The 27,890-nt window shown below is 40.0% G+C and overlaps 1 protein-coding gene across 5 annotated transcripts; it reads left to right on the forward strand.

Moving 5' to 3' along the window:
- The first annotated feature begins 2,565 nt into the window (after positions 1–2,565).
- uso1 (USO1 vesicle transport factor) lies at positions 2,566–27,241 on the forward strand. 5 transcript variants are annotated; one of them, XM_040146221.1, is made up of 28 exons: positions 2,566–2,853; positions 4,718–4,804; positions 6,096–6,160; positions 6,329–6,405; positions 6,670–6,681; positions 6,986–7,039; positions 8,947–9,047; positions 9,143–9,245; positions 9,480–9,535; positions 9,712–9,832; positions 9,963–10,141; positions 10,230–10,370; positions 10,475–10,563; positions 10,675–10,829; positions 11,955–12,160; positions 12,306–12,326; positions 17,498–17,608; positions 18,625–18,743; positions 19,897–20,078; positions 20,171–20,292; positions 20,461–20,599; positions 21,566–21,732; positions 22,507–22,572; positions 23,626–23,724; positions 23,809–23,913; positions 24,216–24,431; positions 26,330–26,443; positions 26,904–27,241. In XM_040146221.1, the coding sequence occupies exons 1-27, from the start codon at positions 2,788–2,790 to the stop codon at positions 26,411–26,413; spliced, it is 2,943 nt and encodes a 980-aa protein (XP_040002155.1). In that variant the 5' UTR covers positions 2,566–2,787; the 3' UTR covers positions 26,414–26,443; positions 26,904–27,241. The 5 variants fall into 5 exon arrangements, with proteins under 5 accessions (XP_040002155.1, XP_040002154.1, XP_040002156.1 ...); XM_040146220.1 differs by having other exon boundaries at positions 26,330–27,241; XM_040146222.1 differs by lacking the exon at positions 12,306–12,326 and adding an exon at positions 16,049–16,063 and having other exon boundaries at positions 26,330–27,241.
- The last annotated feature ends 649 nt before the right edge of the window (positions 27,242–27,890 follow it).

The following is a 27,890-nucleotide window of genomic DNA, read 5'->3' on the forward strand; positions in this document are numbered from 1 at the left end:
AAAAATATATATAAAAAATAAAATAATAAATGTTTTATTATCATTATTATTTTTGGCATTTTGCTTTTATTTGACAGTTCACAGTAGAAAGAGACTGGAAATATGGAGCGAGAGCGAGGGGAGGTGACCTGCAACAAAGCTGGATCAATTGATTAGACTGAACCCACATCTTAGACCACACCACACCATTTTATTTTTTCTTTTTTTAATTTTTTAAAATTTTCTGTACATCTTCACTTCTATTCTATTCTCTGTAGATTTTCACTTAATCACTCTTTAATCTTCTTCTCCACACCTTCTCCAGGAAAAAAAAAGGAACGTGGGAAAAAATGGGCCTTTTTTTCTTTATTTCTTTTATTCAAAAAACAAAAAAAAAAAAAAAACAAAACAAAAAAAAATTTAAAAATTTCCCTAAATTCCCCCCTTAAACCCCCCCCCCTCCCTAAAAAAAAAAAAAAAAATCAAAGAAAAACACTACTTATGACTCGGTGTCCTCAGTGGCATTCTTTTCCATCGCATTGGTTTATAATGATGATGAAAATATCTATATATATTACAAAAAAATAGAAGAACTCTCCATTAGATGAGAGCTGAGAACCTGTTGTGTTTGAAATGTTCTGACTGAGAAGAAAAGAGTCCATTGCGATCGTCATCGCTGTCATGCTTAAGCGAAAGGAAAGCTGTTTTTTTTTTTTTTTCAGGGGGTGTGGGTCAGCTGTGTAGTGCTGAAGGTGCCTGCTAATGTATTCATATATTTTCATTTTGATCATTTTTTTTTGATGCATCATCAATTTCCACGTTCAATTATCAACAGTTTGTGGTGGTTGGAGGGGAGGAGGTCATGGGGGAACCTCCCAGCTCTCCAGCTCAGATTTTTTCCCGTCCTTTTTTTTTTTTTATTTAGAAAAGTTGTAATGGAAATAAAAAGGTATTTTATTTTTACTAGCAACAGTCATTGTAAAAGTTGTAGTAGTTAGTGTTGTAGTTTGTTTTGTTTGAGTTTTTCTTGTTGATCTCCTCCACAATGATGAAAAAAATGAAAGAGCTGATTAAAATAAATATAATTAATTATAATATAAAAAAAAAAAAAAAAAAAAAAAAAAAAAAAAAAAAAAATTTTAGAAATAAAAAAAAAAAAAAAAAAAAAATCTATTTATGTCTTATATCTGTGCCTAGTGCTTCTTTTTCTTTGTGTTTCCTTTTTTCTGTTCTTGTTGTGTTTTTTTATTTTTGTAGTGTATAAAATAGGTGCAAAGTAACTGAGTACATTTATTAAAGTACTGTACTTAACAGTTTTAATGTTCTTGTACTTAACTTGAGTATTTCCATTTTAGGCTACTTCATACTTCTACTACACTACGTTTCAGAGGGAAATATTGGGCTTTTTACGATGCATTGTTACAGATTAAGCCATGTCCAACATGGCTGCAACGACCCACAGGGGGCTGTTGGGCAAAAATGAGGCGTGGGGCCTCCACTGACTCCCTGCTCCTTCCACTTTCTGAGCACTTTGTTACCCAGTCACCTTCAAGGGCAGCAGACTACACATGGCATGGCATGGCAGCTTCATTATGTATTGACGTATATATCTACCCCAGTTATGCACAATGTCAAGTTCATCTCTGGAATTGTAATTAAAAACAAATATTTTCAACTCAGCTGAGTTAATAAAGGTCTTAATACTATATTTCAACATAGGGCCTCGATATTGGTGTTGCAATATTAGGTAAAAATCGCTCAGGTGCCATTGTGACTGAATGCTGTACTTTCCCAAACCAATTTGCACTTAGTTAAAAAATCATAAACCAGCTGCTCCACAGTGAACCTGGGGCTTTTGGGCCCCTGGGGGTCTGGGGCCCCAGGGCTGTTGTCCACTTTTTGTCTGGGTGGTAATCCAGCCTTGGCAAACACCATATAAGGCTGTTAAAACGACCCCAACCTCATCCACCCACAACATTAATACGCTTCTTATATGTCTATACATCAGTAATAACAATCCAGTAATACTAGACATAATAACACAGCACAGGCAGGAGCCACCCTGCGGCACAATGAGTACTTTTACTTTGGATACCTAAGTATATTTTGCCATGGAAGGATGAAAGAATGGTCTGTGCCCAGTAGGCCTGGGCCAGAACTTTCAGATGAAGTGACAGTGTTAACACTCCATGTTGGAAAATCCATCAAATGACACAAAGACCAAAAACCACAAAGAGACACATAACGACCACACAGAGATGTAAGACAATCACAAAGAGACACAGGTAGGCTACAAAGAGATGAAAAAAATTACAAAGAGGGACTAATTGACCACAAACAGGTGCAAAATGACTACAAAGAGACGCAAAATGATCATATATATTACTACTTTTATTTAAGTAATTGGTCTGAATACTTGCTCCAGTACAGCTCTTGTACTGTCTTTTACAAAGTGATGAACTGAATGATTTTTTTTTTTCTCGTATTATTTTCTGTATTTTCTCCCTTTCACACAGAGCAATGAATGAGTTTTCTAGCCCTTTAAATGACTCCTTCACTGACTGCTGATCAGCCACGTATCGCCACGTTTGCGCGCAGGCGCAGTGAAGTCACAGTTGTGTTCCGGGGTCGGTCACTCAGTGTACACAGTGTTAAAAAAAAAAAAAATTAAAAAAAAGAAATCATCATTGTGTACATATTTTCTCTTCTTCTGATATATTCACCGCACGGACCACGGAGAGGGGAGTCTGGGAGTTTCCTTAGAAGGAGAGACGTTTTGAGTGCGGCACCGAAGGGACGTCTGTAAAGATGAACTTCTTCAGAGGAGTGATGGGCGGCCAGGCAGTCGGGCCGCAGCCGTCCGGAGCGGAGACGGTAGGTGATCAGCCCGGCTAGCTGCGCATAGCTGTGCCTAGCTGCGGCTAGCTACGGCTAGCTGTGCCTAGCTACGGCTAGCTACGGCTAGCTACGGCTAGCTTCGATTTCACCACAGTGTATGTGACAAACTGAAGTGCACGAATAACACAAATGGCCGTTTTTGTACTGAAGGTAGATATTTTCCTTTATCCCCAAAAACCACCCAGATTGATTAAGACACCGGGCCCTGCCTTAATCAGTAAACAACAGCGACCTAGTCAGGAGGCTAAATAGCTAACGTAGCAGATCTGTCAGTCCGGAGCAGTGGGTCTGTCTATGACTTCACCTCCTGTTTTTCTACGTGTAGCTACAATGAATGGAAAAATGAATGAAATAAAACCGAGAGTAAAGGCTATAGGACTGTCAGCAGTCGCTCAACCAACATCTGTCTACAATACCATCAACAATATAGAAACCAAATATGTTCACATCCAGCATGAGGGATAATATCACAAGGAAATAAATGATAAAAGGAGGCCTTCGTCTCGTTATACTATGCACTGTCACGCAGGGTTGCAACTAATGATTATTTGTCTCATCAAAAGTCTCATCGCCATGTCCAACACCTTAAGATATGTAGTTTACAGCGTTATAAAATAAACACAAGCTGCAAATCCTCACAGGGTATAATACTAGGTTGTAACAGTCAACATGTTAATGCACATGCAGAGTGTTGTACGCAGGGCTCTTGACACATTTGCTTTGCTGGCATTACAGGAGACTTATAGACTCATACTCAGATCTTTGTCTGTAGACATGACTGTTTTGGCCGTTTAGAAAAACGCAGCTTGTCCTTCCTGCAGATTGCACAGTACATTCCTCGGGAAACAGTGTGTTAAATTCTCCTGTCATTGCGCTCCTCCCAAAGAGCTCAAAACTCCAGCAACACTTGTAGTGTAAAGAACACCTTCATTGGCATTGTCAGACCGACACGTTTCGGCTTGTGGCCTTCTTCAGTGTCATCCTCTGATGAATCCACTATGACCCTGATGAAGTTAAGGGCACTGAACGCGTTTGTTTGACAATGAATTTGATATTTGTACTACAAGTTTTTCATTTTTACCCCTTCAGAATCTACCTTTCTCTCCATGCACCTTGGAAATAGGTGAAATTGTGCCAGAAATCCCTACTCTTCTTCTGCTTCTCTCTTTCCTACCAGTGATACTTTAAGAGTAACTTAACATCAATCCAGTACACGTTTTGGAGTTAGTAAATCATATCTATCTTCAGCTTAATGCACTATAGATCGATTCTTGTCCCATTCTACACTAAAGTATTCATTGCAACAGCAGTTTCTTGCCCTTTTCCAGAGAGAAAACAAGTGATTCTGTCATCTAGACCAGTGTCTCACAACCTTTTTGGCTCCTTAAATTGAAACAATTTTGCACAAGTGTGCTGGTTGTAACCATGTTAATCAAAGAGTATATTTTCTGTTCTGAATAAGTAAAATCATCCAATAATTTACAAGAAGAAACCAACGATAACATGAAAGTCTTAAATATAGTTATACCTCTGTGTAACAGATGTGTTATATAATATGATATGTTTTTCTGCTTCCTCTCTTGTTTATCATATCATGACCCCTCAGATGTATTGTGTGACTCCTTGTGGGGATCCCTACACTGAGGTTAGAAACCACAGCTCTAGACCAAAAAAAAAAAAAAGAAGTGCGACATTGTCTTGTACTCCATGCCTCCAAAGTTTAAGGCAATATCACATCCACTCTGATCTGCAAAATCTCCCCCTCTATTAAGACATATAAGTATATACATATAAATGAGGCAGATATGTGGAAAAAAAGTAATGATTCCTCTATTGACAGATCCAGAAGTTGTGTGACAGGGTGGCCTCCTCCACGCTACTAGAAGACCGCAGAGATGCTGTGCGGGCGCTGAAGTCCCTCTCTAAGGTAAAATATGAGGAGGAAGTTCTGAGATGTGTTTCTAATATTTAGTCTACTGTCATTGGCAGAAAATGGGTTGGGCACTACACTAGAAACACCTAACTGTATAAAAAGAAGTTTGAATAAAAACTGAACAGAATAACCTTCTTAAATGTGATTTATTTTAGGATTACTGTAATTCATTGAATTATTTTTTATCTAGGTGGTATGATGGGGTTTATTGGTAGAGATTTGTGTTAAGCAACGTTAGTGATACTTCCAGCACTTTTTATGCAGTTGGTCTTTTCTGTATTAACCTTTTTTTAATTTACAGGAGCAGCTGTCAACAAACGAGAAAGTAGCAGTAGAATTTAATCTCTGCTTCCCTGTGTTCATGTCTTGTAAATTGATGGAGACATTTGTTAATGTTTCCTCCTCTGTCACGCAGTCATTTATGTACCATCAACAACCAGTACCGGGGGTCATGGATAAAGGTCTTATTTGTCAACCTCTGCTGATTAAAATGAACTAATCATTGGCATAGGCCTCTACCAAGTCAACTCTCAGTTCTGTTCAGTTTCAGTTTTGTCACTGGCTGCCCCATCAGCCATGAGTAATGAGTTTATCAGGCATGAATAAGGGGTTTAGGAGGGACAGGGTTGAACATTAACAAGCAAGGGTGTCAGCGCTGGTCAGGAACACAGAGATAGACGTGCAGACTTCCTGTATGTTAAAAGAAAGACACTACAAAGTTCACCATTGTCATATTTCTTTGTCCAGAGTGATTGAAATTCTTTATTTTTAAATGGTTCCTGTGCATTGATCTTATGAGTGTTATTAAAATACAGCAATTGGATTATAAAGCACTAAATTGTTTAGGGAAAAATTTATATTTCTTATTTTCTGTGACGTTATTAACTGTCCAGACGTCTCAGGCAATCTGGGACAGGTCTGCTAGCTGTCCGCAGAGTCAAAACTGAACATGGAGAGGCAGAATTCAGTTTTCATGCAACACACATGGGGCAAACTAAAAGAAAACGGCTCTTTAAAGTTAAAACTTAAAAGTTTTCTGATTATCATATTTTTCATTCATATCTTGCACTGCGCTGTAGCTGCACTGTAACCTTTATTCTCCTGTTTTATCAGTTTTAGATTATTTTTATTTTTTATTTTATTTTACTTTTACAATCCTATTTATATGTCTTTTTATATTGCCTTGTTTCTTTTATATGTTGTTTTACTGCCTTTTTCTTTTGATTTGAATTGCCTTGTAATTGAAAGGTGCTTTACGAATAAACTTGCATGCCACCTGTTGTAGAAATATCGCATGGAAGTTGGCACGCAGGCGATGGATCACTTGATTAACATACTGCAAACTGACAGGTATGTCAGTCTAATATTTGTGTTTTTGTTTGGTCGAGTATCTGTCATGTCGGGAGCTTTTTTACCCATTATTATAAAGAAATGCGTTCTGGAAGTGTTTTGTTTGACTCAACATATTGACATAACTATGTTTTGTTAATGTTCTGATTCTCCCCACAAATTGAACAGGTCTGACTCTGAAATCCTCGGCTATGCTTTGGACACACTGTATAACATCATCTGCAATGATGAGGAGGAAGAGCAAGGTATAAAACCCTTCCGCAATTATTAGAAATGATGAAATTCAATTTTAATTGGTTGTCATTTAAAGATAATTCGTCCTAATTATGTGTCTACTATAAATGGTATTGACTGACTGAGCCATTGTTCTGTTTGCATGTGTAAAATGAGTTCAGTTCATGTCGAATAGACATTGGTCAATTTGCATTCCTTTCTTCTATACACTGATAATGAGTGCTTCATGTAAAGATTCTCGTCTCTCTTTTCTCTTCCATGTTTTAACCCTACAGATGAATCAGAAGGTAAAACTCTTTGACTGCGCATGATGCCACCCCCCTAACCCCCAGCTAGCAGCACTTACAAATCATAGGTTCTTCTTAGTTGGGATGTGGAAAAGGAGCACATTAAATAACACCTCCTGCACCTCCTCCAGATTGCTAAAAGCTGATAAAAAATTCAGGGCTGTGTTTTGGTTGTAGTTTTTGGCATGTCTTGATGAGAATCAGGCAGATCATTTTCTACACGTCTTCAGATTGGTTAAATGAAAGCTAGCTTTTGGGTGAAGTGTTAAATTTCCTCTCCCTCCCCTCCCCCCCGCCCTCACAGACGCAGTAACCCCTCTCCCTGTCTCAGGGAAGCATAAGAATGTGTCCCTGCCTGGTCAGTACTGAAACTAAGCCAAATGTAAATTAATTATAGTACTAATAGGAAAACTAACTTCACTAAAATCAGTTTGCACCGGTAAAGTGAATGGAAGGTGTTTGGGTGGAAATAAGAATGCTTCACTAACATCATCACAGGCTCAAACTTCTGTCTCTTAATATTTCATTTCTTTTTGTTCCTTAATTTTGTTCCTAAATTTTCTCATTTAATACCTGACTGTTTTTGCACTACTGTGGTGAAATTATACAGTTTAATCATTGGGGGTTTTTTTTGTTTGTTTGTTTTTTTTAAGTGTTTTCAGTATGTGGCAGTTTACCCAAATGACAAAAACATATTTCCTCAGTTCCTTTAAATGTATCCAACAATGCAGATGGTTTGTTTCATTTACACAGGGTTTGTGATCAGTGGATTATTTACAGTAACAGAGACATAGTTTCTTTAAAGAGATGTTGCTGTTGATTTTTTTTTTTTTTTTTTTTTAAATATTTTTATTGTAAACATGTTAGCAAACAGAGTGACATTAAAATTCGTTTAGAGTCGTGTTTTCGTTCACCTGATGAACCAAAGTCCAGAGTTCAGTCTTCTTGGAGCTCTGTTTTGGTCTCAACCAAATCCTGAGGGAAATATCTGGCTCTTTAGCTGCTAAATGCTTCGCTATGTTCACCAGCTAGTTGCTAGCTTTTTCTGTCTGCTGTTCAGTGCTGGGCAGGTATATTACAGGAGGTTTATAAGAGTGTTTCTGCAAGTGAGAGTGAACCAAAACTGTAAAACCAAAACAGTGAGCTGAAAGACACTAAGTGTTCTGTAGAGCTGAGGGAAATTGTAGAGCCAGGTGATAATTCTGTCTGGGTTCATCACTACAAATGATCCCTTTCACATAACACAAAGTCATCAGATCCATTGTTAATATATACATATTGATTATTGCAGCTTTAAATGTAATTTTCCAATTCCTCAACCAAAATCTGCTCATCTTCATTGTTTTGGGGTGTAAGCAGAAATTTTAAGCTCCCTTTGGACCGGAATAAAATGCGATGCCATTGTAACACATAAGCTGAATTGCACGTTGAGCTGGTAGAAGAAGGAAAACTTCCCACGGTGAAAACTCAGAGATCCGCTTAAAAATACAAGGAAATTACTCCGGAAGGGATTTAAATTACAGGAAGATCAGAGAGTTCCTGAAAAACAGCAGGTAATTTTGGCTGTAATTATTATTGTAAAAAATTACCCACATACGCCGTCTGGATGGGATAAAAATCACTGACCAGCGCAGGTAATGTTAGAACCGCTCCACCTCCCCGAGGAATATAAAACCAGTCCGAATGGGACTTTAGAGATGGATATATCAAAAATATGGGTGAATAAATATGAAAGTGTCTGCATGGCTTGAAAACACCAGAGGTGAATGAGAAAATATGTCATTTTGTAATTTGGGGTAACGGACCCTTAGAGACGAAATACACACATTTTTTCAGTGCTAGCTTCGTCACACTAAAGCTCTCAGTTCATTAAATGTTTATTCCTATTTATACACAATAGAACCTATTCATAGTAACTTTACTGAGCTCTGTTCACCCTCCCATCAAGCTTTTCCTTCACCTGTATGTCGCCCTTTTTTTTTTTTTTTTCTTTTCCCAGAAGGCGTGTTCTCAGGTATCACCCTGAGCAAGTGTACATTTATTGTACAGATTCACATATTTGTAACTTTTTTTATTGAACAGCAGAAAATCACCACCAATTCCACACCATCTTGCAATGTTTTGAGAAGTTGCAGATCCAGTAATTACTGCTGTCGTAACTCAGGCTGATTGCTTTGAACAAACCAACTGGTTCCCTCATTAGAGAGATGTCTGCTGCTGTAGTATTTCTTGTTTCTGATTTCAGCGTTAAATCTCCCTTCGCAGATGAGAATGCCCAGAAGCAAGCAGATGACCTGGGTGCCCAGTTTACAGAGAAGTTCATCCAGGACCCTGAGCACGTCACCCTTCTACTCACTCTGTTGGAGGTACTGAACTGTTTCTGTTCCAGTGGCAAGACATCTGTGTTATTACACTTGTCTAAACAGCTGCCTAACGTATGTATGTGTTGTTGTGATTGTAGGAGTTTGACTTCCATGTGCGCTGGCCTGCGGTGAAGCTGTTGACTGCTCTGCTGAAGAGCCAGGGTGTCCAGGTCCAGGGCATCATCCTGGTCAGCCCCATGGGTGAGTTTATCCTCTCCTTATCAGACCAAACTTTTTTTGAAATGCCAGAATTTTACTCAGGAACTGTACCTTGAATTTTTATATGCACGTCTTTTCTTAAGCCTCTTACTGTGGCCATCTGTCAGCTCAGGAAAAGATGACAGTTCTCACAAAGAAAAGAGTCAATTAAAGGGCAGTAGGTTCTTAGTTCTTATTTTCATGAGAAACACTTTTTATTTCTGTTTACTTTCACAGGTGTTTCGAGATTGATGGACCTTTTAGCAGACTCTAGAGAAGTAATTCGCAATGATGTGAGTACTTTTCTCTTCCGTTTAAGCTTCAATTTTTTACTAAACCACATAGGAAAGCCTCTGAAATCAAGTGTTGAATACGGGTCTTTACATTACGACAGTCAAATATAAATGTAATGCTAGAACAGCCAAACTTTCAGGAGATGCATGACAACCTGTTTTCTGCCTTCCAACAGGGCTTGCTGTTGCTTCAGCAGCTGACTAAAGGCAATGCAGCCATTCAGAAAATTGTGGCATTTGAGAATGCATTTGAGCGTCTCTTAGATATCATCACAGAAGAAGGCAGCAGTGATGGAGGTAAAAAAAAAAAACTGTTGCAGATCAACTTCTGACCTTCAATGTAGAGTTGCTTAGAATAAAATGGTAAGATTGTTGTTTGTCTTGTGATTTATATCCTGACATGATCCATCCTCCTTCCTGTGTGCAGGTATTGTGGTGGAGGACTGTTTGCTGCTGCTGGTCAACCTGCTAAAGAACAACAGCTCCAACCAGAATTTCTTCAAGGAGGGCTCCTATATCCAGAGAATGAAGCCCTGGTTCGAGGTCGGTGACGATAACTCTGGCTGGTCTGCACAGAAGGTCACCAACCTCCACCTCATGCTGCAGGTAACGCAGAACAGTCATATCAAACTGTTGCTCAAATCTCCAAATTATCAATTCATCATGCTGATCAATATTCTGTTCTTACTCCCAGCTGGTGCGAGTCATGGTGTCTCCAGTGAACTCTCCTGGAGCTACAGCCAGCTGTCAGAAGTCCATGTACCAGTGTGGCCTGCTGCAGCAGTTGTGTACCATCCTCATGGCCACTGGTGTGCCCGCTGACATCCTCACTGAAGTAATCATGATAATAAACCCAATACAGAGAACAGTTGCTCACTCAGGCTCCGCTACCTTAAACCTAACTGCGTTCAGGCTAGTGATCTGGTTGCTTTCTTTCAGACCATCAACACTGTATCAGAGGTTATCAGGGGCTCGCAGGTCAACCAGGACTACTTTGCTTCTGTCAATGCTCCTTCAAACCCACCAAGGTAAGACACAACCAGTGAACCAGGACATTAAATCTACCATATCCATCTGAAACTAAATCCAGTTAATGACCAACTTCCCCTCTGATTTCTCTCTTCTTCATCTCTTCATAGACCAGCCATCGTGGTCCTGCTCATGTCCATGGTGAATGAGAGACAACCATTTGTGCTTCGTTGTGCAGTCCTCTACTGTTTCCAGTGTTTCCTCTACAAAAACCAGAAAGGCCAGGGGGAGATAGTGGCGACGCTGCTGCCCTCCACCATCGATGGTCAGTTACACCAACTTAAGAACTTAATATGTGGCCTTATCAGTTGTTCTGCTATAATTTTCTCAGTAGACAATTTATAGACAGTTCGTACATAATAGCATCTCAGAATCAATTCTAGCAATTGCAATGAAAGTTTTACTTGTGCTAAAAATAGTCTTACCTCTCTGTCAGTGGAAAAACTTGAGTACTTTTGAAGCCTCCTCCTCCCACTTTGAACAATTACAAGAAGTTTCCCCTGAAGAGTGTATGGCACAACTGCTCCTCACTGTAAAATGAAATTAATTAGAGGTAGTTTTCCTAAGTAATTTTGTTATGGATTCAGCAAAACACTCACAGACTAATCTACATAATATGATTCCGGGAAAAAAAAACTAAATAAATGATAGAAAATAGAATCACTTGTTGATGTATGATAAGCATTTAACACAGATGTAGAGGTTAAAGATAAACAGTCTAAGATCGCCTTACAAAGATTACAGTTCATCTGTGTTTTTGAATGGTTTAAACCAGTTGAGTTTTTTTTATCATTGATTAAATAACTCAAACATTTAGACTAAATGTGAAATCACTTAATCCAGGTTAAGGATGAGGCTTTCCTAATTGTTTATTTGTATTGATTACCCAGAATGCATGCTTATCTATATTTAGAGCAGTGATATTATGTGGGCCATTTATAAAACTTACTCCAGCAAAACCTCTAGCGTCTTTTTTTTTTTTTTTTTTTTAAATCATGTTTATCGGAGAAGAAATATACATGTATATTGTGCAGTGGTATTTGAACATTTTTGTGCAATATTTGTAATCAGAGGTTGACACACCCAAATCATCACAGTTTAGCCCCATTTCCTTGCTGGCAGTGAAGCATAAATTGCAAAAAAATGTGCTTTCTGCCAAATGGGCAGAGTTTATACTTCCTCTAAATGGGTCAATAAATGTCGGACTTCAGAGTTAGGCCTGGAGCTGCATGGGATTCAGGATTTCTGAACAGTCTATCTGTTGTGCCAGGCTTTGCACATGATCACAATCAGAGATGAATGGACTGTTGTTTATTCTGCCTGATAGCTTCAGCTTCATGTATGTACAATTATTTATTTACTGACTCCCTCTCTTTTTTTATTTCCACAGCCAACTCCATCTCAGCTGGCCAGCTGCTGTGCGGAGGCCTGTTCTCAGCAGACTCTCTGTCCAACTGGTGTGCTGCTGTGGCCTTGGCTCACGCCCTGCAGGACAACCTCACCCAGAAGGAGCAGCTGCTGAGGGTTCAACTCGCCACCAGCCTGGGCAAACCCCCCGTCTCTCTGCTGCAGCAGTGCACCAACATCCTCTCCCAGGTAGGACAATGAAAATGATGCTGCTTGAATGAAGGAAATGCTGAATAGACTGTGTGTGTCTGGGTAGCATAGGTTTGTGTAAAAAAACATTCTCAACTTTCAACAACAGTAAGCAGAACAGTGTCACATTATTGTGGTTTTGCAGGGAGATAAGATCATCCGGCGGGTGAGTAAAGTGTGTGTGTGTGTGTGTGTGTGTGTGTGTGTGTGTGTGTGTGTGTGTGTGTGTGTGTGTGTGTGTGTGTGTGTGTTTTTTAAATGTTTGGGCAGCACCTGTCCTGGTTATTTTGGCTTGGCATCTGTAGTAGGGGGTCTCGATGGCCCACGTGTTTGGGGATCTTGCTTCCCTTTAACTCTTTACTACCCCTCCCTCATCTAACTTATGGCTATGACCCAGTTCTTCCTCATAAGGGTGGCACATGGGTGCACTCCTCCCCACAGATTTGGAAGCTCTTGTTGCTCTCACTTTGTTCACTAGTGGAGTTTGGGGAAGTACACAAGTGGACACCCAAGAGAGGTACAGAGAAAAGGGACACAGCAACTGTTTTTTGTGGTTTGTATCTCCGCTGCGCTGAAATCATCCTAACACCTGCTTTGAGCTGTGATCTTGTACCGCTTGCTATGCTGCAAGCCGTTATCGGTCTCTTCAGGGACTGTGTGCTGCAGCAGCTTTTGGGCCTTTTCCTGCCCAAGTTCTCTTATTTACATGTACTTGCTGCAAATATGGTGTATACTCGACGAGGATGCATGGGTGTTCATATGGTTCTGAAATATGTTTTAGAGTTTTTAGTGTTGACATGAAGGTTGACCTCATTCAGCTGTACTTAACCAATCCTCCCGGTTCTTCTGGCAGTGTCTTAGTTTAAATTGCTGTCTTCATGCATCACCTGGAGTTGGCAATTCTGCTATTTTTCCTCCATAGTAGATTCTGCAATGTGAGTCTAAGGCAATCTGCTAAGATGTGTGCACTTTGCGTGCACTTTCCTGGTCAAACTCCTGGCTACTGGTTGACAAACTCCTAGCTGTCACCTAGCTTGGTCTCAGGTGAGGTGGATCTGGAAAACTGTTCCTCCCTCCCTGGTACCCACGTTACTTTGTTAAGCAAAGCCAGAAGAAGTAACGAGGGGTCCAATGCCAGAATTAGGTGTAGGGGCCCGGTGAATTGCTTACTGGTGAAATAGGCAAAAATGAGATCTTGATGAACACATCTCTGATGATGAAAATGGGCTCTTGAGGTGTGGAATGTCACTTTCTGCTGGGTATGGAGTCTGAGTGAGTAATTAGCTGGCTTTATGCTCCTTCTGAAATTCTTGTTGGATGGCCAGGTAACTTTGGAAACTCTTTCCGAAACTGACAAGCCGGCACTGACACCCACTTCACGCCATGATTGGCCAGCGGTGTGGAGGTGAGAGAGGTGCTCGGCAATGAACTTCTCTCTCTAGCTCAAGCTTCTCTCTCGTCATTTGTCACTAAAGTATTTCGGCACTTTTCACGTGAACAATTGAGTGCAACACTACGTGTGTCTTCTTGGAGAGACTGTCTGAAAATGTGCGCCATTATCTCCCTCCTCTTTGTCACAGCTGGGATTTCACTCCACCTTTGAGTGTGGCCATTCAGATCAACTATAAACACTTTGGATGTCCGACATGGTCAGACAGCATGTCTTAATTAATCTTAATCTAATTCTGAGAGACCATAAAGCGGCGTAAATCCAGGAGGTTGAACAGTACCAACTAGATAGTCAAACTCACCTCTACATAAAGCGTTGTATCTCAGGATAGGGACTAGACTCTCCTTTTCAAGTGTGCCAAGGATGAGAGGAACTGAGTGAGTTAGGGGATACTGAAGATGTGTTAGAGATAAATAAGAGGGTCAACTCTGTGCCGCTGTGTGTTGTGGGGGAGGAAAGCTCTGACTTGTCTGTGCCATGGCACTTACCAGTTTGGGATATCAGGCCTTCTGGGTTTGATCTTAGGTTCTGCAATGACAGAGAAAACTTGCGACATGAATGGTGCTTTGTTTTGTAATTACCACACATTGACTGTAATCACCAAATGCCATGTTTGAGCATAAGGCAATCCATAAGTGGTAAATTGGATTAAGTGGTGGGGGAAACTGTTGGACAGACCCAGTAAACAGTAATGTCCAGTAATGTTAATCTGTGAATATCTGACATAGCAGCGAAGAAGGGAAGAAGTAAGCTGTTGTTGTTGAAGATGGATGGCTGCCTTATTCGGTCAGTGCACAAAACACCTGAATCAGTGGCTGGGTACTGGGAAGGCAGAGGGACTGCAGCTTCTGTAGTGGTGCAAACAAAAACGCCTGTGTCGGTGGACTTTTGGGAGGCTGTGGAGAATGACTTTTGGTTGCCTTCAAAGAGCCTCTGCGTCCCATCTTTATGTCCAACCGCCATTGGGCATCATGTCCAAGACTCTGTTACTCTATACACACAATCTTGCGAACATGATAATTCAAGAACGACACATAATAGAAAGTTCATACTTTCGTCACAGGTACTCCATACGGAGTAGACAATCTGATCAGATTTTTAAGCGCCTTGCTGTGTACATTTGCATATTAATGAGGGAACACTGATTTCCCAGAAATTGCTGTAGCTCCTGTAAGGACCAGTATGTAGGATTTAGTGGCATCTAGCGGTGTGGTTTCAGACTACAACCAATTGAATACCCCTCCCCTCACCCCTCCCTTTCCAAGCGTGTAAGAGAACCTACGGTGGCGTTCAAATAACGTTAATACACGAAAGGCCCTCTCTAGACAATTTGGTTTGCCCGTTCTGGGCTACTGTAGAAACATGTCAGTGCCACATGGCGGGCTCAGTGGAAGAGGACCTGCTCCCTATGTGGATATGAGGGGCTCATGCTAAGCTAACGAAAACACAATGATTCTTATTTTAATTTAACAAAAACACAATTATGAATATTAATTTTTATTTCTGCCAATAGATCCGCCTAAATCCTAAACACTGGTCTTTCATCATTTTAAGATGAAACAGATTTTTCTTGTAGAAATAATAACCCAAAAACAATACATAGTAGAAACTTCATACTTACAACACAGGTACCCTATATGAAGTGGATGATCTGATTAAATTTAGACTTGCCTTGCTGCATAAATCTGCATATTAATGAGGTAAAATTGATCTTTTTTTTAAACTTCTAGTACTGTGAGCGTACGTCGTCTTTTGTCATGGGGATCATGACAGGACATATGGCAATCCAAGTACCTCTTGATAAAGAATAGTGAGTTCCAGTTACCTACAAGCATATCAGGATCTTATTTATTAGTGAGAGTAAGATGGAGTGAGAGAATGACCGGTGAACAGGTGTGGCATCAGGAGAGGTGCAGGTTTGCACTGGATTGCTGCAGTGTGGAAGTAGCTAACCCCGAAGGCAGAGCTCTTGATTTACCCGTAAATCTTCATTCCAGCCCTCACGGACGGTCATCAATGTGGGGATAGGATTTGAAACAAAGAGGCTGCAGATGCAAGCAGCAGAAACTGGTTTTGCTCTCTGGTTTAGATATCTGAAAAGATGGCCTTCTGGACGCTGGGCTATGGAGTTGGACCAGTGCAATACATTTCTTATTGCTCCTGCCGCAAACCCTGGCTGTAATATCCTCCTGACTGTACGAGCCCACAGCTTGACAGGAATGTGGTCAATTAGCTTTTGCGAGGTTAAAGTTGTGTTAAAGTACCTGTAATGATGGTTTTCAGTTTAAATGGAGGGACGATGTTTCCGCAGTTTTAACCACGGTCACCCACACGAACACACACACAGAGAAGGGACCTATGTTTGTTCAATTAATACTTGTGGTCATTTTCCTTTCTTTTGTTTTCCTCTTTGCTTTTGCATTACGTCAAATTTGGAGACAAAATCTGAAAAGGTGATTTCTAAAGTTTTTGCAGTATGGAATGCTGATAAGTTTTTACCCACACTTTCCTTGCTCATGTATCCATGCACACTTGGTTTTGGCATCCCTTGTTTAATTAAACAAAAAGGGGCTGCGCTTCTTAAAGCATGTTGTGCATTAATTGTTAATGCACCAGCTTATTTGCAGCTGTAGTGTAGAGTGTGCATATTCTACTCAGGGCTGCACTGTGTTTTAATCTGTACTCATTTTTCAATTTAAATTCTAACTCCATGAAAATCATCGTTTTTTTTTTTTTCTAATCTTGATTGAGACAAATTATTCAAAAGTAGCACAAGTTTCCTATAAATCTCTGTCCATTGGAAAAGGGGAAGAAAATCCAGGTTGAGGTCTGGTGTAGATCTTCAACCTCTTACATGTTTGTCAAAGCTGTTTTCATGGAAATGCATGATCATGCTTATATGACTTTTATTATTACAGTTCCTTTTTTATTATCAGAAAGAACATTTATTGGCTTTTGCTTTGCATGGGCTGATAGCTGGAAACAATAACATTTCAATTGGGATTTCATAACGTATTGATTACAAGTCATCAATTCTTAGCAGAATGAAAATTGCAAACGACAACATAATGGAAAGTTGTGAACGTGAGGTATACTCGATGGCTGAATGTAAAGACACTGATTTCCGGTTACAGAACTGCATGCTCTGGGGAACGTAACCTTGATTGAATATATGGAATGTGTTCATTTTAAATGTTGTCTAGTTTTTCGTTTGCCATGACTTTATTAACTACTAATGTTTGATGTGATTGAAGTGCTTCAGATTAACGCGGAGTGATTTGCTTTGTCAGTTTATTATTTTGTAGAATCAAATGCAAATGTTTTACCTGCAACGCATCCAGATGGGAAGAAAATTGGGCTTATTAGAAATGGTGCTTAATTACGTCCTAACAAAATAGATGATTCTTTTAACACCAACTCATATTCGGGCACTTTTGTTGGCATTTTTTTCAGCCCCTTTTTACTTTCTTTTGCTGTTTGAATTTAAGACATTTGCGGTCTTTTTTTTTTTTTTGGATTTCTTGATTGCCTTGTGGCACACTCAGCACATGAAAATCATAACTGGCTCTTAAAAAAAAAAAATGACAAGAATTGTTGCTGAATTATTGTCCCAATCTGGACTTAATCTAAAAGTCTACGTCCAGGATTCAAATTCTGATAAATTGTAATACTGATTGCCGTTCTCATACTGGTTGTGATCATGTGCTGTGCTGTGATGTACATAAACTCCCATATGTAACATCTGGTTCTTCATTTTCTAAACTCAAGATATTTTAATATCTCTAAAATGTTACATATTTGGTCGTCATAGGACTCTCCTCAGCAATGTTTAATGTCATTTCTGATGCATACGTTGACATTTCTTTTGTTTGTGTTGTTTTCTACAGGGCAGTAAAGTTCAGACGAGGGTGGGCCTCCTCATGCTGCTGTGTACATGGATCAGCAACTGTCCGATCGCTGTCACACACTTTCTGCACAATCAGGAAAATGTTCCCTTTGTATCCTTGAGGCAGCTCACGAGCCATCTGTCAATTCCATTACAACAACTGTCTGAATCTAATCATAATTTTATTTACTAACCATTACCTAAACTTTTGCTCAGTATTCACTCTGCTTCTTTAAAACTCATAACTTTTATAGGATTTCAGTTCAATCTTCTCATTCTGACTGACAGCTATGCACTATATAATCTTGAAATTCAATCACTCGACATAAAATGTGCCAAAAAAAACCTGATTGTCAGTGAGAATGGGAACTAGGGATGGGGTTCAATAGCATTTTATCAAATCTAATTCCAGTTCTGAATCTGCTTATCGAATCAAAATCCTTTCAATTCCTTATCGAATCTATTTAAGTAGTTTGTTTGGTGGGAAAAGAAGACATCTGTTATTAAAAAAATAATAATAATAATTTTTATTTCTTTCAGCACAGTAACAAAACACATTTGAACTGCTCCCTGTAACAAAAGCTATAACTTGATATGCAAGAATATAGCTTCCTCGCATTATTAATCGCATTATTTGTACATTAGGCAATTTTAATTGTGATTTAAGGACCAATTACTGGACAAGCATCACACTGACACCAATAGAAACTACGGTAATTAATTGTCAAATCTAAACCATGGACATACTGCTGTGTTGAAGGGGTTGTAGGGGTTTCACCACATATTTTATCACTGCTCTGTGACATCCGCTAATCCTGTCCTGACTCGTTTTTCCTTTTGCTGCGCTTGCTCCTCACTGGGGGGCTGTGCTGCAGCTGCAAAAGCCATAGAAGGCAAAACAAAAACAACACAGAGAAAATAATATATTTATTCTACTTTATCAATCAACAAAGAACGTGAATGAAAGATTCGATAAGGGATTCATTGGCTCCCGGAGCTTAACAAATCGGGGTGTTTTACCGAACTGGATCCATTAGTCCCTAATGGGAACATGCAGTATATTCCACGTCCAGGTTAAAAGGGTTGTGGGAGTGTTGAATGAATCCTTGACTTGGTGCCTCCTTGTAGCTGACGGCTCAGATCTCAGAGAACCTGGGAGAGGATGAAAGGCTGGTTCAGGGCCTGTGTGCGCTGCTTCTCGGCATCTGCATCTATTACAACGACAACTCGCTGGAGAACTACACCAAGTAAGTGTCTTTGACTCAGTTCACACACTTTGAAAATAAATTCTATGCAATAATTATTATAGAATCGCTACCACTCACGTTGCTGTTTTTTGGCCACACAGAGGGTAGATGTGTAGTATTCTGTATGTTCACTTATTTATATATGTACACAAGAAAACAGATTACTATGATAAATCAGGTCAGTTCAAGAAATCAGTGGATGCTTAACATGCATTCTTGTAGTCTGATTATTTTAAAAACCCAGTGTAAATGCTGTTAAGTAATCAGATTTCTCCCCTATCCACTGCCATATATTGGAGCCAGCATTGGTATATTTAAAGTGTATTTTAGTTAATATGTGCGGTCGTACATTACTTGCGTTGAGAAGCAGATTGTAAAGTGCTTGTGGTTAAAGCGCTGTATAAACACAGTCCATCCCTTTCCGTTGAACATATTATCTATTTAGTGAGGTAACAATGCTGCTTTGAATTTTTGTTTGTTTGTGGTTGCTGAAGTTAGACAGATTCCCTTAGTGGGACAGCACCTTTTGAGCACTTCCTTTTGTTTGAGTCACACAAACATCCTACTGTTCTTCTATGCTGATCGACTTACTTAGAATTTGGCTTTGCAGTGTGTGAAGCAGAATTCAATAGGATCAATACAGTTTTCATTTCCTTTGCCTCACTTTGCCGACACAGGGACACTCCCCCTGTCCTTTAACCGGGTGCTGTTTTAAAAACAAAGGCTGCTCACACAAGTGTTGATCTGATTTACATTTTTTTTCCCGTTGACTGTACTTTCTAAAGGTTACTTGATAAATAAAATGTATTCATGGCATTAGTTCTGAAAGCATCCTCACTACAACCTTTCCACAGGACCCTATCTTCAAAACAATGTGCTTGGACCCCACCTATTGTCACTTGTGGCCATATTTTAAGTTAACATTTTGTGAAGTGTCTGTCCCTGCCCTGATTCTTTGTTGCGCATGTTTACATTTAGAAACACCTATGTGGAGAGGTAATCAGGTTTCTCCAGCAGAAATGTTAATCGGGGCGGGGGTTCTCTTAATGCCCTGACCTGATAAAGCAAACCAAGTCAGCCTCATTTTAACACAGTGAGCATCAAAAAACCGTGTCCAGCTTGAGACCTTCCCTGTCTTCTCCGTCCTCCTCAGAGAGAAGCTAAAGCAGCTGATCGAGAAGCGCATTGGGAAGGAAAACTTTGTAGAGAAACTCGGCTTCATCACCAAACACGAGTTGTACTCGCGAGCGGCTCAGAAGCCGCAGCCCGTCTTCCCGTCTCCAGAGCAGATGCTGTTCGACCACGAGTTCACCAAGCTGGTCAAAGAACTCGAGGGTCAGTCAGAGACTTTGTTTTTTTTTTGTTTTTTTTTCCCCCCAAAAGTTTCATGAGGTTTTAAGAACAATGTTACCCTCTACTCTAAACAGGTGTAATCACCAAAGCAGTTCACAAATCCAGTGAGGAGGAGAAAAAGGAAGAGGAGGTGAAGAAGACATTAGAGCAACATGACAACATTGTAACACAGTACAAAGAGCTGATCAGAGAACAGGTAAACAGACTCAACAGACTGATACGCTCATACACAGGCCAAGAGCTAAGTAGGAGGGTCATTTTCAGTTTTACACGTGGTTTGTTTGTAATTTGTGTGCATTTTGATGTTATTTGTAATTGATGCACTGCCCTGTTGACCCTTTTATTTTAACTGTGTGATCTTCAGGATGCTCAGATCCAGGAGCTCAAAGAGCAGGTAGCATCCATATCCTCTCAGAATGAACAGATGCAGGCTACAATCACCCAGCAGCTGTCCCAGATCCAGCAGCACAAAGACCAGTACAACATCCTCAAGCTAAAATTAGGTGGGTTCACCTCACAGCTGGTTGTTGTGTCCTTTCTGGTTTGTTAGTCAGAAAATGTATTTTTGCAAAAACATGAACCTGTTTAAGTTATTAATGGGCAGAATTACTTTGATAGACCTGTATGGCTTTGATTTAGCAAATGTTATAAGTGAATGACCTCAAGGACATGTCTGTATATTTGTTTAAACAGCCTGGGCCTTGTTTTTACACTTTTGGACTGCTTCATCACTGAAATATGGAGCAACAGTGATATGTAGTGACATCTCTAGATACAGTATTACAACAGAGCGCATGAGGCAAACACACACACACACACACACGCGATCTGGAAGGTTTTATAGGAATAGTTCAGTATTTTGGGAAATGAGCTTCTGAACTTTTTTTTTTTTTTAACAAACAAATGTGAAAACAACAATTTGTGGTTTTAGAGAAGTTTCATGCTCCAACTATTGGAGAAGAGAAACTGAAGATAAGGCTGGCTGTACAAATCTGATCTCTTGCCTTATACATGAGCATTTACAGTACACTGCATGAGATTTAGGGCCTTAACTAATGATTATTTTCATTATTGATTAATCTGCTGATTTTTTTTTTTAATTACTTGATTAATTGTTCGGTCACATTGGAGAAGCTAGAAACAGTAAATATTAGGAATTTTAGTTTAAAAATGACAAAAACAAGTAAATATAGTTTTTGATTGATTTTTTTTTGTCAATCAATTAGTAGACTAATCGTTGCAGCTCTAATTAGATTGCATTCATTTGGCACATGCTTTTGTCGAAAGCCGCTAACAGTAAGTGTATTCAAACACCACAGCAACATGAACTGTTACTGCTTTTGTACTATGCACATAGATACATACCTGAAGATAATCAGTAGAGACATAACATCAATGGTTCAACTCACTTTTCCGTATTGAATCTTCACATTTTAATTGGATTTATATGCATGTGGTTACACCTACAGGTAAGGAGAACCAGAGTCAGTCTAACAGCCAGGGAGAAGGCTCTCAGGTGAATGGGCTGCAGACAGAGGAGCTGACACAAGTCAAGGAGGAGGTGGAGGAGCTCCGCATGCAACACACGCTCCTTCAGACACTACTCAGTGACAAAGACGCACTCATCAGCACCCTGGTTAGTAACTGTGTGTGTGTGTGTGTGTGTGTGTGTGTGTGTGTGTGTGTGTGTGTGTGTGTGTGTGTGTGTGTGTGTGTGTGTGTGTGTGTGTGTGTGTGTGTGTGTGTGTGTGTGTGTGTGTGTGTGTGTCATACTGGGGGCTGATTTCAGGGGCACAATGAAATAAGACCAGCAAAGAACAAAGACAAATGTTTCTTCAAAACAGAATTTCTCAGTGTGTGTGTGTGTGTGTGTGTGTGTGTGTGTGTGTGTGTGTGTGTGTTTGTGTAAGCTTAAAGTGGAGGCAGAAAACACACACCTCCCAAAACAGCAACGGTGGTCACTGTTCAACCACTAGAGAATGATTGACTGGTAGACAAACCGCCTTCTATGTCATCCCCGTTTCCTGAAAAATTGTTGACACCATCACACAAATTGTGTTTAGTTTTGTCTGGTCTACTCAGAGTCATGTTCACTACATAAACAGCAGATAGACTTTGTATATTAAATGACATACTGAACTTCAATAACGCCCGACATTACATTACAGCAGTAGTTGCCGTCTACAGTTTTCAGGCAAGCAACTTACGGCAACAAACAAATTCTTGACATAAATCTTAACTAAACGATTAATCTATTTATTCAGGAAAACAATCAAAAGATTCATCGATAATGAGAATAGTTGTAAGGTACAGCCCTATTCTGAATATTATCTTACAATTAGAACTGTATGTAGAGTTTTACCGCATCGCAGTGAAAATGACTGGCGTATTGTGTTTTCACCGCATGTAGAGGTCAGAGGTGGCACAGACAGCAGAGGGTTCAGCAGGAGGATCAGAAAACACAGAACTACTCAAGGTGGGATTCATCATCATTTTACACTTGTCCTGCGTTGGACTGATGAATACATTCGATTTCTGATATCAGCATTTGAAGAGCTAAAGAGTGTGAAATGAACCTGTGTTTTCTGCGTTGAAGGATAAGCCTGGCATTGTTCTGTATTTACCTTCTTGTCAACAAAACCCATGAAAAGACCAAAGCCAGCACGTGGCGGTCTGAAGGTCTTGAACATGTCCCCTTGCCTGCCACAGACAATGACGTCAGTTTTATGTATTTTTTTGTATCTGATTACGGGCTGTCGTGAGATGTTATAGTCACAAAAGTGGGATTATTGTGACAGTGGACTGTGCTACAGGAGGATGTTCAGTCCTTTTTTTTTTCAGTCAGCACCATCAGACCTGTGGCAAACACTGTCGCTACTGCTGCTACAGAATCTGGGAAGACCATTGTCGACTTTAGCCATAACTTAGATGATCCTAAATTAATTAAATATTTTTATATCTTCAGGAATTATTGTTATACATTACTGGGAAGTGCTGAAAAAATGAAATATACTAACAAATAACTGAAGGCCATAGTGTTGCCACTGGCTTTCTATCATACTTTAATACTTTGTCCGGCGTGATTGTGAGACAGGCATTGATTTGAGTTCTATGTAGTTTTAAAAATGTCTTTAAAAGACTTCAAATTTGGTGGTGAACGCTGAAGAAACCCTGGGACAACGTTTGCTGACTGACTCAAAATAAACTGCAGTGGTCATTTTCATGGTGATGAACGAACATTTTTATCTAGTTTAAGATTTGAGAGGATCATTCATGTGTTTTCATTAGTTTTTGGAGAACAGTGGAGGTCTATGGCAAAGATGAATGTGGCTTTGGATACACAGACCATACTTGTTAGTAAGACCAAATCATTGTTGGCTTTGGTCTTTTCATGGGAGTCTTTGACAATACGAAAACTGTCGAATGTTGCCAGCCTTATTCTTAAAAAGTTCAATCTAAAGCTTGTTTCTTATTTTCAAATAATGGATTTATAAGTGGTTTTTTGTGGGAAATTTGTCGTTTGTTGCAGGAGCTGGACGCTTTGAGGAGTCAGGTTCAGTCCCAGTCGGCAGAAATCAACCAGCTGAAGACAGAGAGACAGGAGCTGCTCAGAAGAGCCGAAGCTGGGGTAAATATCACAGTTTGTGCCAAAAAATATTGCATTATTCTTAAAAGATTCTAAATGAATGAACCTTTGTCTGCTTTCTCTCAGTCCTTAGAGATGGTCCCCAGCAGTGACAGCCCATCCGACACCGCCAAGATGGCAGAACTAGAGAGCAGACTTGCAGCCCAGACGACTGAAACAGAGAGACTCAAGGTGTGTAGAATACCTGTACAACATTATGTCTGTGCTCTATCAGACACTACACTTTACCTCCATTTTTTTCATACATCAGAAGTCGGAACTCTTAAAATATTTATCAGTCAGGTGTGAGGGCTTTTTTCCTGGATTCCCTTCATATGTCCTTAGGGAAGCCTGTGAGTAAAAACTGTGGAAAAAAGTGCGTTGATTAACTTTTATTTCAGAGAGGTTTTGTACGTCTTTCATTATCTTCTTTATCCCTTCATTCACTCTCGTGTCTTCCTCCCCCGTCCTCTCCCTTGTCTCCGTTGGCTCAGGAGGAGACAAGGAGCTTGGCGGAGAGCCGGTCAGACATGGAGCAGCAGCTGGCTTCGGCCACCAGCACAGTGGCCATCCTGCAGACGGAGAAAGCAAAGCTGCAAACTGAGGTTCAGGAGTCCAGGAAGGAGCAGGACGACCTGCTGATGCTTCTGGCAGACCAGGACCAGAAGATCCACAGTCTCAAACAGAGACTCAAAGACCTGGGAGAGACGGTAGACACACGATCAGTATTATATTTTTCTAAACTCATTAGGACACATAGGGGTTTAAACTCTGACTGTCGTGTTATCGTCGCTTAGTGTGCAGAGTGTGTGGGAACGGTGGATATTGTATTGTTGTGCCGATTTACTTTATCATTTAATGGTCTTGAGATAAAATCCCCTAGCTTGTGTTTGTCAATGAAATCTAGAACAAAACATTTTCCGTGGAAAATCATTTTCCACAACGAAAACACAAAAATTGAATATAAACGAACCACTTGATAAAATGCATTATTATTTTCATCAACAAATCAAACGACGGTGAGAGCTATAGACTCAGAATGCTTAAAAGCTTCACTGACGAAAGCTTAGACTAAAATGTCTTAAATTCATGTTGAGAAAAACGAACAAACAATCAAATCACTAAGATGACTGAAACAGAATCAAACTGAGATGATTGTGTAGTGTTCACTGCTTTTCATGGCTTAGCTTCTGACCAAGTCGCTGCTCAACCTTCTCTTTGAGATTATTTCAAACGTGAGGGTGTGAGGAAGAATAATAAACAAAACTGTCCAAAAATGTAAGAGAAACGCAAAATGTTGCAGTGACGTAACTGAGAGAGAACTACTGTTCTGAAAGAGGAAAAACTTCTTCCAGTAATGCCTGCGGTCTTGCTCTGAGGCTTAGGGATGGGGTTTGAATGGACATACTGCTGTGACATTGGTTAATCCTGTCCTGACTCATTTTTCCTTTTGCTGTGAATACGATATTAATTCTACCTCATGACTGTGAATTTCAACTCAATACAGAGCTGATTTTTTTTTTTTTTTTTTTTTCCGGGGAGCACTTAACGGTACCTGGAGGCCAGCTTGTTGTGGCACTGCTACAGGTCACAGAATATGGCGTAACACCGGCGGTAGGCTGAGGCCGAGCGCTTGTCCTTCTTAAGTTATCAAAAATAACGCAAGTTCTCACTTTAACATGTCAGACGGTAGGCGCATAATTAAACAAAGGACTTGTCATTCCTCTCACAAATATTGCATTTTGAAATGCTTCTTTGACTTTGCCACACTTAATCCAATTCGCCGTGTTTATTAACAGCAGCGTTTGTATGCATCACCGTCTTTTTTATATATTTTTATTTTCTTTGTCGATGCCTGCAGAGACAGAGGCAAAAGAGAGTAAACTGAGATTGGGAATGAGAGATCCGGTAACGGGCTCGTTTTACCAACATGGAACGGGATCCAAAATTGGAAGCCGTTGTCAGAACCCATCCCTGCTCGGTCTCACGACACACGGCCCCAACAATCTTCCCCTAAGACATGAGACATAAGCCTTCGTCAGATTGTTGACAGTAGAGAGGTGACATGGATGAGAGAGGTGCTCGTGGTTGATTTCTTAAACCACCTGGGCCACCAGGACGGTCCAGGCCGGACCACTACATGGCAAAGTCTGCACAGGATTTCTCCGCGCCACTCGCCGCTGTTTCTGTAAAACTTATTTTATGCTGTGAGCGCACGGCAGTAACTGCAGGACTCAGTTAGACTCAGAGCGTCTCTCGTCTGGATTATGACATCTGGACAGAAGGAGGACACTGCTCAGAGAGATTTTAGTGAGAAAATCAAACTTAAGTTGGAGGGGGCAATAGAAGATTATGAAAAGTGGAAATCACGCCCTTGCAGTCATTCAGTCCTGTCAAGACAAAAACATCTATGTATACTGATGTTGGGTGTTGGGTGTCTTTGTAGATTTCAGCCATCTTAATGTCTGTGCCCAGCTCAACCAGTTCACTGTGGTCGTAGTTTCATGTAGTGGAGACAACATGACCAGTACGCCGCATTGTGGAGGAATAACTGCTCGGCCGTGTTTTGTCTGTTTGCTTTAGTTAGACTGTGACACTTTCCTTACAGGTGGAAGATGAAGACGATCTCGACGCCAGGGACCAAGATGACGACGATGAGGACGACGACGATGAAGATGAAGAGGAGGACTAAAGAAAAATGCTGGAAGAAGAAAAATTAGAGGTGGGGAATTTGTCTGCCAGCAGGCCAGAAAAGACTTTACAGGAACACACGCGAGAAACTGACGAACAGGACAAATATACTGAAGGAGTTTCTTTTTCCTGCTGCCATGCTACCTTCATTTTTTCTCGACCTCCCATCACATCACACGTATTTGTTAGTTATTTTGGACATTTTTTTTTTGGTCAAGATAAGGTTTTTCTGTCATGGGATTCCGTTTTCAGTGAAAAGATCTGAACATGTCAGTGCATTCATCTCTGCTACTTTTACCATCGGTTTGTGATGGACTTTTACCAGTCTTGTGTACATTGTAATGTATTGTCATATAGTTTGGAATCACACAAAAAAACGTAAATTTTAACACACAAGTTACCTGGAACATTTAGGGAGGAGGATTTAAAATGTAGCAAAAAAAAAAATCCCAACTATGAACAGATTTGATAATATTCTCATTTTATCATAGAGATGCTGGTGAGCTCTTGAGGCCGGATTTTTCCCATCCCGCGCACGATGCATTAGAATCACCTGCCAACATGTCACTGTGCTGAACGCTGACTTTTTCTGCCTTCACGCCCCAATCAGTTTGAGCTCGGTGTCCCAGTACTTCAACACTCAAGTTGTTCCATTTTGACGAAACAACCTAACCGCTCTACAATATGCTGCAAAACACCGAGAGAAAAGATGTAAAGACAAAAAAAGGTATTTTTGCAACTTTTTGTCCAGTACTGGCATCAAGCTTCTGTATGATATTGTGTAACTTATGAGCCACATTGAAATGAATAAAGAATCTATCGGTCTGTATGCCTGTATGGAGAAATAATTGTAGATAAATTAAATTTTACTAAATCCACAATGAGGCTTTCATATTTGTCTTCTCAGGATTATTTATGTCTGAATATTTGGCTGGATACCTTTTAAACTTTTCAGTACATAGGTATATCAATACAAATATGATACCTGTGTTTCAGTATCTTTCTGGTATTGTGATGCCCCCGAGCTACTTCAGATTTGCCAAGCACATTATGGCAAATAATGTTTTTTTTGGAGGCGATCTAACATGCATTCCTGGTGGCATTAGCCTAAAGTATTCATAGAACAATGTGACAGGGTTGTTGATAATCTTTTTTTTGTTTGTTTGTTTTCCTTTGTGTTTTACCAGTAATTTGACAACACCTTGCGGTGGGTTCTCCTTTTGACAAATGGAAGTAAACCAGCAAATTACTCAGAAAGTTCAAACACTTTTGTTAGAGGGGAATAAAATGAATAAAATGTCAATATTCTCTGAACTAAAGGAGTTTGTCTTACGTAGGCACTGAAGGGGTTGCTGAGTATTTGTAGCTCTGGAGGATTTCAGCACTTAAAGTACCGTATGCCATGAAGGACGACTGTTTGTTTTGGAGAGATTATCATTGTTTAGTTTCGGATACATTTTAAATCTAAAAAAAGGATC

This window comes from Xiphias gladius, chromosome 15 (assembly GCF_016859285.1).
Source record: "Xiphias gladius isolate SHS-SW01 ecotype Sanya breed wild chromosome 15, ASM1685928v1, whole genome shotgun sequence".
Classification (NCBI taxonomy): domain Eukaryota; kingdom Metazoa; phylum Chordata; class Actinopteri; order Istiophoriformes; family Xiphiidae; genus Xiphias; species Xiphias gladius.

Excerpts from the sequence above, each read along its gene's own strand:
- uso1 (XM_040146220.1), top strand. The coding sequence starts at position 2,788 with ATGAACTTCTTCAGAGGAGTGATGGGCGGCCAGGCAGTCGGGCCGCAG. Across the intron at positions 9,536-9,711 it reads GAGAAGTAATTCGCAATGAT|GGCTTGCTGTTGCTTCAGCA; the intron begins GTGAGTACTTTT and ends GCCTTCCAACAG. Across the intron at positions 12,161-12,305 it reads GCACCAACATCCTCTCCCAG|GGAGATAAGATCATCCGGCG; the intron begins GTAGGACAATGA and ends GTGGTTTTGCAG.